Below are 12,219 nucleotides of genomic sequence, written 5' to 3'. Positions count from 1 at the left end.
CCCCACCTGAGGGCCCAGGCAGCACGAAGGCTCCTATAGAGAGGGCCAGGGCCACACAGAAGCAGCCCAGTAATTCTCCCCCGCGCAAGGCTGGCCCAAAGAAGCACACCTGCCCCACTCACGCTGCTTGTGGCCTAAGCCTTTATTAGGAAGGAATCTACCCCATACAAACCCCATTGAAACCCATTACAGAAAAGCAGAGTGAAAACATTATGTACAAGTACATTACACCATGGGCACCGCAGGGCTGAGAGGGGGTGTGGGGGGCACAGGGCACAGCCAGCCCCGCACCCCGCTCAGCACAGGGCTGGAGCACAACGCCCAGCACACGCCTGCTGGTGCCCTGCCAGTGCATACCCAAGGCTGGCACTCAGGGGCTGGCCCAGTGCTGCCTTTTGGGAGGGGAACAGACCTCCCCCTGTGGAGCAGCCAAGGCCATGGAGAGCTCCCTGAGAGGCCGGGAACAGGGAATCCCAGTCACCTTGCCCTGGGGAAAGGTCGCAGAGCCCACGGGGAGAGAACGGGGAACATCACCCCAGCCCTGCACCCCTGCAGACAGCAGCGGAGCCACTCCTCGCTCCCTCTCCCGGGGGCTCCGGCCCGCGCCTGCTGGAGCAAGGGCCTGGGAAGCAGCAGCATTTGGTACAAGCACAGCAGAAGAGCTGAGAGGACAGAGCATTTCTTTTCAGTTAATATAGGACCCGGGTGCTAGGGGAGACCATTTGGAGTGAAGCAGCCCAGTCTGAGCTCCTGCCCCGTACTGGAGCCCAGCCCAGCCCCCTGGCCTCACGTCTTCTTCTTCAGCTCCTCAAACCTCCGAGAGAGGTCGTCAAAGTCAATGTCTTCGGAGGCAGCGCTGCTGGCGCCTGCAGACGCTGCAGGCAGCGTGTCTGGCACGGACGGTAGCTCGGGCAGCACAAAGTTGTCATACGGGTCTGGTGCTCTGGCCAGGGGTTTCGCAGAGGTCTCTGGCTTCGGCCCGGGACCTGGCGAGGGCGATGGGGCAGCGTCACAAGCCTGGATCAGCCCCACCTCCCACTCGCCCTGTGCTCACCGCTCCCACAGGTGCGGAGCCAGCCCCCCCTCCCCACAAGGGCTCCTGCCCACCGCTGCCAGGGTGCCTCCTGCAGCCAGGGAAGCACGGGGATGGGCTGGCTACCTCAGCCCATGGGGCCTGCTCAGAAGGAGCCACACTGGGGCAGACCGTGCTGCTAGGCACAGGCCTGCTCCTCCATGCTCCCTCCTCTGCTGCAAGTTTCCAAACCTCATCACCCCTTTGTCACCAGCGCCTGCTTTGGGCCCCCTCCCCACCATCGCCAACAAATGCATCCTTCCTTCAGGGTCCCAGACCCCATGCCCCTGCCACACTCACCAGCCACCTGAGCAGAAGGCGCGTCCTTGTCAGGGCCAACGTTGTCAATCTGGAATAGACAAGCTGTCACAGAGGGGCCAGGCCTCCCCGCCCAGGCTGCCCATGCACCTGGGCCGCCCAGGCAGATGTGCCAGATGGATGCTGCCCTGGTTAATCAGGACTTGGCACCTGCGCAACCGGTCTTCAGCATCAAGGAAGGAGGCTGCTCCAAGGGAGGGATGAATCACAGAGGCCCCTGGCATATGCACTGGGAGGACTCATTCCAGGTCAGAAGGGGGAAGGGACTGAGCTGTAAGTGGTCCCGGGGCAAAAAGCCAACAGCTGCTGTTGCAACTCTTACAGCCACTCAGGGCAGGCTGGCCCCGGCCTTACAAGGGCCAGGCCCAGACTGGGAACATGGAGCCTTAGATAGGGCTGAAGGGAACGTGACAACAGGCAGCTTCCAAGAGAACAGTGGCTGGCGGGGAGCACGCATGCAGACAGGCCATGCAGAGCCCTGCCTGCCCCTCTGGGGCTGGGTGCAAAAAGTCAGCAGCAAGGGGGAGTTTGTTTGGTGCAGACTGCACCATTTCCAGCAGTCCCCAAGCTATGTGTTTGGTGCCCAGGGAAAGCTGCAGGTGGCAAACCTGTGACATGGCCACAGGGCTCCAGCCTGCCCGTGTGACACGCAGCCTGTGCAGGACAGCTTCCTGCAGCCTCCTGATCTTCACGGCCAGACACTACTCTGCATTCTGGACACTGGGGCGCCTGGCTCAGCCCCCTGGCAAGCTCCCTGCCCCATGGGCCAGCATGCTACCAAGCAGCACACAGCCACCCCAGGTTAGGGGTTTAATCATTTAAAAAATGATTCTTTTAACCTCTTCTAATTAAATTGGTCGAACCCTTACCCTGTAACACAGCAGCTCCCACAGCTGCTGCTAGGAGGTGGGGAAGCCCAGCCAGACAACACAGGCCAGGTGAAGCCCCACCCTGGGAGGGAGCACCCTGAACTAGCTGAATTGATGAGTCATTAGACCACCTCCCTACTGTTCTCCTTTTAGAGTAGGGGTATTAGCCCCCCTCCCCTCCTGCCGCCTTCTGGTTCCTGCTGGAGCACCACACAGCTCCCTGGCTTTCCCCTCTTCCCTGATGAATGGCACCCACCCCAAACTAAATGGGGCTTATGGGTTAAACAATTAATCCTTTAACATCCTAGGGGAAAGGGTTGGGAGGAGTACATCCAAGAAGCTGTCCGTCTTCCCAGTGGCCCTCAGTGCCCTCCTCAGGGACTGGCACAGGTACTTACAGACTCGTAGGTCGGGGGTACAGGTGGTATTGGAGGTGGGTGGATGTTGGTGAAAGGCTGGTAGGTCCCCACAGGCAGGTGGTTGAAGTTCTCCTGCACAGAGAAGCAGATCAGGTGTTGCCAGAGGGGGCTGCGCTTGCTCTCACACCAGGCCACCCCTGGTGCCCACAGCAGCGACTGAGGGGCCCAACAGCACATCATCACCAACCACACTGGTCTCAGAAACACTGATCAGTCACGGACAGGAACTTGCCCTAGGAGATGACCCACACTAGGGAACGAGACACCCAACAAGGAAATCAGAACTCAGTGTTCAAAGCATCTGGGTGCAAGAGAAACAACTGGCCGGGAGCTTTGGGACAGGCACTCTCCCCAGAGCCTGAGCTGCCAGGCAGGCAGTTCCCTGGGCTCCAAAGATCTGCACCACAGGTGCACCGGGGCCCTCCCCTCAGAGCACACGTGCCCTTTGCAGCAGCAGCAGCACCCAGCCGAGCAGCACTTACCGGTCCCTTGGGCAGGGGGTAGGAGAAGGGGGGGGTCGGTGATGGCATGGGCATGGGCATGGGCACCACTCCATCAGTACCCATCATCGGGGCAGTGAACCCACCGCCCCCACCTCCACGGCCGCCTTTCTTCACGTCGTCCGAAAACCCGATCAGGTCCGCCTCGCTGCCGGCAGGGGCCTCGGCCTGACAGGGAGGAAGAAGCTCATGTTGGTGGCCACAGCAACCCCTGCCAGCCCTGCAGCAGGAACCCGGGCCTGCATGGGTAGGCCACGGAAATGGAGCACAAGGAGTCAGGACTGACTGGTATCACAGTTCCCAGAGGGCCCGTGTGAGGTTGGGGCCCTCGATATTGCACTGCAGACCCAGTTCATGAGGTTGGGGTGGGGGACGGCCCCAGACAGGGCAGCACAGACTGGAAGGGCCTGGGTGGAGAGGGGGTGCAGGGCAGAGGATGGGAGCCCACAAGAAAAGACATGTTTCAGGGATGCTGCAGCTCATGGCCATGTCTGCTCCTCTTTTCTCAGAGATGCCCCAGCACCAGGGCAATGCCTCGGGCATGGGGAAGGACATCTGGGGAACGGCAGCCTGGGCCTCGCTCACCATTACCACGGAGTCGGGCTCATAGGGCACGTTGTAGTTCTTGGCAATCTCAATCAGGTACCGTTCCACTAGGATCTTGGGGGGAGACTCCACACTCAACTTGTGCATCAGCTGCAAGGCAGGGATACGGCTCTCATGCACTGTGCCAGCACTGGGGTGTGGCTGGCACCTGCAGAGACCAGGCCTGGCCAGGACCCCTGTTGGGTGCTGGCACCAAGGCTTCTGGAGCCATCCTTGCCTGGGAGCAGCTGCCAGGGGATTCTGCCTGGGGTGCAGAGAGCAAGGGCTCTAGCTGCCTTGCTCCTCTCTGGCCACAACAGTTTAAGGGAAGGCCTTGCCCCTGGCCCCGAGCAGTTCTGCAGTGGTGGCTGCAACTGCAGCAGGGACACCCCAGCTCTGAGCACCGCCTTCCCCAGGGCTCTCCCAGGAACGATGCAGGCACCACATCCCAGGAAGCGGCAGGTAGGTCTATGCTAGATGCATGCCACAGCTGCCCCGGAGAAGAAGGGCCTGCCTCCTGCCCCGCCCTGTGCTTGGCTGTTGCTGCTCCACCGCTTACTCTGTCATTGACGGTCCCGATCTGGTTGGTGCGGCACAACTTGCCGTACTCCTTGCTGTACTTTGCGCACAGCTGGTCTGCAACCTGCAGCAAGGAACAAGCCTAGAGTCAGAGCACAGTGACATCCTGGGCTCCCCAGCCCCATGCAGACCAGCCCTAGCAGCAGCGCTTTGCCTTCCCTGCCCGAGGCCCCCGGTCAGGCGCCCTGCGGCACCAACACAAATAGGAGGTACCAAGGCCTCCGTGGGAGTCACTCCAGACAGCCCTGACCAGACCCCCCCCCAGCCCTACTCACAATTTTCAGCTCAGTTACTTCAGACTGCAGCCGTGGGGCAGCCCAGATCAGTGTAGAGACGGCTTCTGCCAGGCCAGAGTCCAGCTCCCTAGGGGAAGGCCGGACAATGCGTTAGCCATGTCTGCAGCCCACAAACTGCCCAGACCAAAGGATCCCATTGCATAGCCAAGCCATTCAAGAGGCCTCATGGACTAAGACCCAAACCCGGCCATCCCTGTGCAAAGGGAAGCCCCTGCCCCATGGATGCCTGATGCCCAGGGCCTTACTTCATGGACTGGATCAGACCAAAGCGAGCCAGAAGCAGGTCGCAGTACAGTTCCAGGATTTCCATGGCTTCCACCAGGTAGTCCTCCCGGATGATGTGCTCCACCCGGATCCGCGCACGCTCATCCTTACCAGCGGCCAAATAATCTGCAATCTCCTTCCGTGCCTTCTGAGCCAGCTCCGCTGCAGGGCAGGCCACAGGGTCATGCCAGAGGCAAGGGCAACCTGCCACCCCTGTATGCCAGGCCTGCAGAGAAGGGACCCCTCCCAGTCCTCTTCTCCTCCGCCCCGCCCAGGCTGGGGGCACCCTTCCCAGGCCTGCCCTGCCTGGGGGTCATGCCCTCACAGTGCAGGCTCCTCCAAGCAGGACCTGGGTTCCACATCTTCCACAAGGCCCCTCCTGCACTGTGGCAGGTACGGAAAAGGACCGGACCGGGTCTCTCCCCAGTGCCTGGTTTGTCCAAGTCCAACCCTGACCCAGAAGGGGCAGCACAAGCTCTGCAGATCCCACCTTGGTGCACACAATCCGCCACCTGGGCTAGATGAGATGAACACTCTCATTCCCAGGGCCCAGCTAGAAATGGCTACAGCCAGAGGCTGGTCACAGATTGGGAATACCCCAGACAGTCACAGCCCTTACAGGGCAACTGGGGCCTTCAAGCCCCAATCCAAACCCACTTTCAGAGTGTGTAGAGGGCACAAGATGCTGGCCGTGATGGAGTGATGTAACCTCCCCTGCCCCGAGCCCCCTCCTAGTCTGTCAAGCATGGGAGGCTGTGCCCAGAGAAGCCAACACCCCTTGGGCAGGGAGAGGGAAACGGGATGGGACTTGTACAACCTGCTCACAGCCTGCCCTAGCAGCACTGAACTGCGCACTTGGGCTCCCCCCACATTCCCCCTTTTACTCACTTTTCTTCTTCTCCAGCAACTTGAGGCGATTGATGACGAGGCGCAGGTTGACCCGCAGGCGCTCAGCCTTGAACCCAGAGCCCAGCATGGTGCACGTCCTATGGGGAGGAGAGAGGATGGTCACTGGGTCTCCTGTGGCTGCCAGGAGATGCTGGGAGAATCCACCCGTGTACCGGGCAGAGGTGCCCACCACTCCCCAGACACCAGTGCCAGCCCCTGCTGACGGGTGCCTGCAAGGCAGCCCCTGCCTGCTCCATGGAGGCACAGCCCTGCATTGCACCGACACAGCCCGTATGGATCCAAACTGCCCATGAACAGAGTTCATCAGGTGCACAGCACAGCAGCCCTCAGCTTTCCTCACGTCCAGACGACACAGCAGGGCTGTAAGGTACCGCACACTTCTGTGGCTTGTGCATACAACAGGCATGAAGACAGCTGCTTGCATCAAGGCACACTACAGGCAGCTCAGCGACACTGGCAGAGGTACAACACATGCTGAGGCATGTGCACGTGCGAATCAACATTATTTTAATTGAACCTAACAGTACCAATGCATGTGGAGTTTTATTTCAAATTCACTACAGACTCTGTGCCCACAAAAGAAATGCAGCAGTGCTGCAAGTAGGGGAGGCAGGGCAATAAAATCACCTGCAGCAACAAAACACAGCCCAGGAAAGGCAATTTTAGATGAATCCTTGAGAGTATGGGACCAATTAGCCATGTTAATGTAGCTCAGTCCTCTCAGGCAGAGCTCCTACAGAGACCAGCTCCTCCTCATCCCCCGCTGAGGATGAATACATGAAAAACAGCCAGAATGAGGCAAAGTCCATAAGGTGGCACAGCTGCAAGGGGAGAGGAAGAGTCTGGAGCCATCCACAGGGCAGACGCTCATGCCAGGAGGGCAGAATGCATAGGGTTGAGAGGGACAGGCAGCTCAGCAGTGTGTGCAAGGAAGTCTTCCTACAGGGAAGGGCCAAGGGAAGCAGGGGCAGGGAACAGACTGCAAAAAGGGGAGAACGGCACACATGGGGAGTGGAGAGGAGGATGCAGGAGCTGGAGCTGGAACAAGGAGCAGGCTGCAGCAGGAAGTCACATCTGACATTTATTTTTCCTCTGTGAGAAGCTATTCCTGCCAGAGGAGGCAAGATCAAGAGACCACAAGACACGGGCACCTTCAGCACAACCACTGGATCAAGTGTGGCCTACGCACAGATGCTGGAGAATCCCGGGGTCAGTGTAAGCCAACATCAGCAGAGCTAGAAGGGTCCAGGAACGGTGTGACAAGTCACAGCAAACCCTTGAGTCATCTCTGCTGCCCCTTTGAGTGACCCAGCTCAGTATAAGGATGCTTCAGCATATGTGACCTGGAGGCTCCTGTGTGGCAGAATGAGAACCAGGACAGAGGCTGTTCCTGACCAGTACCTGCAGTCAGGCAGGAGAGGCCGGGAAGTGAAACCGCACTGGCCTCAGAAGCGTACGCTGGTGCAGCAGTGTCATTCAGCAGCATGTTATGCATGTGGCAGCGCGGGGGCTGCTTTCCTGCTTGGCCTCTGTCCTTTGGCCAGCACAGAGCTGCAGGGTGACACGGAAAGGGTGAGCTTGTGAGAAGGAACTTCTCACCACCAGAGCTTCTCTCGTCCAGAGAGACAGGCACCCTTACACGGCCAGCTCGGAGCTCCTGCAGAACCTGCCGCTGCAGGAAGTCCCAAGGTCAGCAGCCAGGCTGGGAAGGGCAGGGAGTCATGGGGAACTCGGAAGCAGGGAGGATGGGCTAAGTGGTGGGTTCAGGCATAAAGCCTGGCTACAGGATTAAGGAGAACCTTGTGGGCTCTTCACAGCTGGATGCAATTAGGATCACCTCCCAGTCTGAAGCCAGGCACTCTGGGGCCATGGTTGAGAGAGGACGGGAGCTGCTGAGCAGCAAAATGCCTCCTAGAAATATGAAGCTCTCTTACGCAAGGAGTCTCCCACTTACAGTCAACATCTCCCCCCAACCCAATTTCACATTACTCGCATCCAGACTCTCCAGCTAAGCCTCTTGAATGTGCCCCACAATGGCAGAAGGCATCTAGAAGCCTCGGCATCACTCGTTTCAGCGTATGCATGGTCGTGAACCTGCCTTAAAAATACTGGTGATCCTCCTCAAATGATCTGTGGCTAAGCAGAGGTAACATAAAAGGAAACCCACAGAAACAGAGAGAAAGGAAAGATGTGGAGTAGCATACCATTAAATAAAGTGCTCAGATGAACTGGAGAGCAAAGATGGCCAAAAGAAACGAGACCTGTGAGGAAGGCTGAAGGAACAGGGTATGCTTACTTAGCTATTCTGAAGAGCGTTTTGGATCAGCCTACCGAGCTGGATGCTCCTGAAGGATCAACACTGAATTCATTCATTTTCAGGTTTGTGCAATAAAGTATGAAGTAATGGAGAGCGTCTCCTTCCAGCAAGGAGGGAGCTTTCACATGGGAAGGTGCCGACTTACCCCAGTTCCATTCCAAAGTGCAGACATTACGCAGCTGGTCTAATTTTGAATGTGCCAATTACTGCGTGAATGAGTTATGTGGATGTCAAGACTGACCTACAACGATCTGGATACCAGTAGGAGGACTAAAAACTAGGATTTTAACACACGTGAGGGTAATGTAAAAGGAAGTGCAATTCGCAGCATAAGACAGGGAAACAGCCGATCACTCCCCAGGCTGGAAAATGTCCTCACTGAGAAGATTCAGAAATGTGATATGAACAACAGGGTCGGGATAAAGAGCAGAGTCTCAATCAGGTTACCCCGGGGGAGGTTGGCTATTCTGACCTGACTGCCACGAAACAAGGGCAGAGCAAACCTCCATGCAGAACTAGGCCCTTGGCTGGAGTTCACTGATCTCTCACGTGACAAAGGAGCAGTGTTCTGGGAAGCAAGTACCTCCCCTTCTCAGCCACAGTCCTTCACCTTCTCCAGGAGCTTCTCAGATTGTTTCCGGCTTTTCTCGATGTAACTTTTTACAGAGGTAAGCAGAATGACTTTAATCAAACAATACATCCAGATGAGAATTACCAGGCTCTTTTTAAGGTTAGCCGAGTTAAAAGGCTAGGATGCTGACAGAGCACAGCAGCATACTAACCCCTATTGAAATGTGGCTCATGTCATGTGTCTCTTGTAATCTTAGTGACAGGACAGATGTCAGTAACAGCCGCTACTTCACCACGGTTCCTCCACCTTCCACTGTGCAAAGCCCTGCCATATTTGAAGAAGCATTATTTGCTTTTGCCATAGAGTCTGGAAATACTTAAGCCTAGCACACCTAATATAAATGTCTACAAGGGAAATTTTGCACGCAATCCTTCATTTTTTTTTTTTTTAAATGATGGTATGTGAACCAATTGCTAGGGAGTCCTGAATACTCTAACCCCTCCTTGCTGGGTCCGTCACTACCTTCCTCCAAACAGTGAAACCAAATCACAGAAGCTGTTCAGTCTGAACCACAGTGATTGACTAGCATGTAAGAAAAGGGGGGACAGTTCAGTGAACTGGGGAGCTGAGGCCTGTGATAAGCAGTGCTAAGAAGATGACTCCAGGTGAGAAGAGACACAGAGCTGCCCTGTTTCCTACTGGAGACAGCCAAGAGACCATTATCTGAAGAGAAATGGGTGGAAATACAGAAATTTGAATCTGAATTGTAGAAGCTCCTCTACACACAGGCACAGGTACAGGAGTCTGAACTTGCCCCAACTACAAAGACAGACTTGGAGACCTATGGCCCCACGGACCCCATATATAGTATATAGCCTGGAGAAGCTTGTTCTGGCTTTTGTGCTTCTCCTGAAAAAAATGAAAAGCCTCCGGAGTCACCCTGGATGCAACACAAAGTCTGGAAACTACTGATATAGAAACATATTTGTGTGCAGCAAGTCAGGGCTGCCCCAACAAGGCCCACATGCCCCCAGGCCACATGCTGCACCCTGGACTGCCCCCTCCCCCAACTGTGCCACACACATGAACACTCCCTCTTCCCCCCCCGTACCATATCCCATCACACACAGAGACTCCCCCCGGCTGCGTTGCTCCATGCCATGTGTTGGTGACCCCCCTGCACAGTGCGCTGTGCTGACTGCTCCATCCCACCCCGGGGCAGAGCACAAAAGGCGGAGAAGGGAAGGGGAGCCTGGCGACTGACTGCCTCAGGAGGGAGGGAGCCTGGGGGCCCCAAATGAACCCTTGCAGGCTGAGCATGACCCGTGGCTGCCACCTGGGCAGCACTGCTGTGAAGTAATGCAGCAGTAGATGCAGTTACACAGCCTTCTGTAATTCAATTATGCTGCTGCAAAACAAATGCATTCACGCAGCTTGAAATAAGTTACACAAGATACAAGCAATGTATATACTGTGTAGCATATGTTGTGCACAAGTGAACATGTGCACAAGAGCATGTCGGTAGCCACTTCCATTTACAGCCCACTCCATCCTGTCCAGTCAGTACAAGGAGAGCCCTGCGGCCCCTTCCATGCCAGACAACTTGTACCAAGTCACACGCCTTTTACTGCTGGAGGAAATGGTTCAGGTTTCAGGTCATCTTTCGGCACTGACCTTCTGACAGGTGAGTCACACACCAGGAAGGTATGCAATTGGAAAGCCTAGGGGCCTTGGCTTGCCGACTACTAGCTCAGAGTTCAGGTCGTTAGAGGAACGTCTGATGCGACTTCTCTCGTGAGTCTACCTAAAAGCCCAGAACTGGAACTTAAGCAGCAGGTCGGCAGGCAAAGAGACTGACAACTGCGGAGCCCAGACTCCCGCATCCCTGCTTTTACTGTTTCCCTGTTTAATGGTGGTCATGCTCAAACAGGCAGTTTCCATATCTTCTGTTATACAATGATCACAGCTTTCAGTGAACAGCACGTTTTGTTCAAGAGCAGTTTTGAGAATACAACGAGCAGATTAGAGATATGGAGGAACTTAAGTGCACACCCTTGTTTTCAGACAAATGCAATTTGTCAGACAAGCCATCCTCGGGCTGAGATTTCTCCTGCTTTGCCCAGGCAGGCAAGGGACCCCGTTCAGGAAGGCTAGTAAAACTGCCTTTCGTCAGGTTAGAAAGCTGCTTTCACATAAGAAGTTTCAGGTTTCTGTACAACTGGAGGAGCTGTTACCGTGAGGAGTTCAGAGCTTTTGTGTCTGCCCCACCCTGAGGAATGTGACTCAGCCACATATGGAAGAGCTGGCTGCAAAATGAGGTCGATAACCAGCTGCGGCAGGCAGATGCTGCGCACAGTGACCCTTCCTCAGGCAGGTGTGTGCTGGGTGGCATTATCCAGGTGCATCTAAATGCTCTGAGAGACATGGGGGTGGGGAGGGCCCAGGGCTCGATCACTTATTCTGCTGCTTACCAGTCCAGGAGTCCAAGCAACACCAAGACCTCCTGGGCGAGCCCTTAAAGGCACAGAAGACAAGAACTGCCCCCAAACAGCCACGGCTCAGGCAGCTCAGGGCTTGCGGGTCAGGCGTGGTTTTGCACAGGAGCTGCCACGCCGGGGGCCGAGGTGGCAGGAGCCGGGACGCGGCGGCTGCGGCCCTTCTCGTTGGGGCAGCACGGGGCAGACAAGAGACCACCGGTCGCTCGCGCAGCGCATGCTACACAACCGGAGAGAGGAGATCGCGGGCACCAGTGCCCGGGGGTGGGGCCTTCCTTCCCCTCCTGCTACAATGGCACCTCTGTACCCCGCCGGCCAGCTGAGGAGGAAGGAGAGGGGCCAAGGCAAGAGAGCAGCCAGCACTCGAGTCTTGTGATCCCGGCCTGGTGATGCAATTCCCTGAAGGCCGCAGGGACGCATCCTTGCCCCGCACTAACGCGGGCGAGGCCCCCAAGCCCAGGCAGCGCCGCGCTCCCGGAGCAGCACAACGGGCGCGGCGCGGGCGACGTGTGCCGGAGGCCGGCGGGTGTCCCGGCGCCGGCGCGGGAGCAGGCCTGCGGCGCTCCCGCTCTGCCCCGGCCCCGGCCCCGGCCCGCCCCAGCGCCTGCACCGCCCGCGGCAGGCGCGCAAGGAGGGACGGCCGGCCGGCCGGGCGGCGAGCAGGCGGCAGCAGCGCCAGGCCTGGGCCAGCCCCGTCCCACCGCGGAGCGAAGCGGAGACCCGCGAACCCCCGCGCCGCGGTGCCCGCGCCAGCCGGCCCGGCCCACTCACCGGCGCGGCCGCGCAGCAGGACTCAAGATGGCAGTGCCGCGGCTTCAGCAACGACGCGGCGGGCGGAGGGATCCGCACCGGGGCCCCGCCCCTGTCCGGCCCTGCCAGCCGGCGGTGGCTCCCGGCGCAGGGCGGGGCGGCTGCGCCAGGGGCGTGACAGGCCGGGACTACTTTACCTGGCGGAGGGATCAGCGGCGCGCGCGCGCTCGCACGCAGTGACGCTACCCTAAGTCACGGCGGAACCGCCCCCCTGG

At 57.8% G+C, this 12,219-nt stretch overlaps 1 protein-coding gene across 2 annotated transcripts; it reads right to left on the bottom strand.

Moving 5' to 3' along the window:
• Positions 1 to 118: 118 nt before the first annotated feature.
• Positions 119 to 12,219, bottom strand: IST1 (IST1 factor associated with ESCRT-III). 2 transcript variants are annotated; one of them, XM_090061890.1, is made up of 10 exons: positions 11,966 to 12,219; positions 5,791 to 5,888; positions 4,884 to 5,064; positions 4,618 to 4,705; positions 4,323 to 4,406; positions 3,764 to 3,874; positions 3,161 to 3,346; positions 2,658 to 2,750; positions 1,373 to 1,421; positions 119 to 986 (listed from the first exon to the last, which is right to left on the bottom strand). In XM_090061890.1, the coding sequence occupies exons 2-10, from the start codon at positions 5,876 to 5,878 to the stop codon at positions 787 to 789; spliced, it is 1,080 nt and encodes a 359-aa protein (XP_089918016.1). In that variant the 5' UTR covers positions 5,879 to 5,888; positions 11,966 to 12,219; the 3' UTR covers positions 119 to 786. The 2 variants fall into 2 exon arrangements, with proteins under 2 accessions (XP_089918016.1, XP_089918015.1); XM_090061889.1 differs by lacking the exon at positions 11,966 to 12,219 and having other exon boundaries at positions 5,791 to 9,746.

The sequence above is a fragment of the Crocodylus siamensis genome, chromosome 9 (assembly GCF_052110815.1).
Source record: "Crocodylus siamensis isolate JL-2025a chromosome 9, ASM5211081v1, whole genome shotgun sequence".
Classification (NCBI taxonomy): domain Eukaryota; kingdom Metazoa; phylum Chordata; order Crocodylia; family Crocodylidae; genus Crocodylus; species Crocodylus siamensis.
Note: the sequence above shows the minus strand (reverse complement) of the source record. Positions and strands in the feature narration are given on the sequence as shown.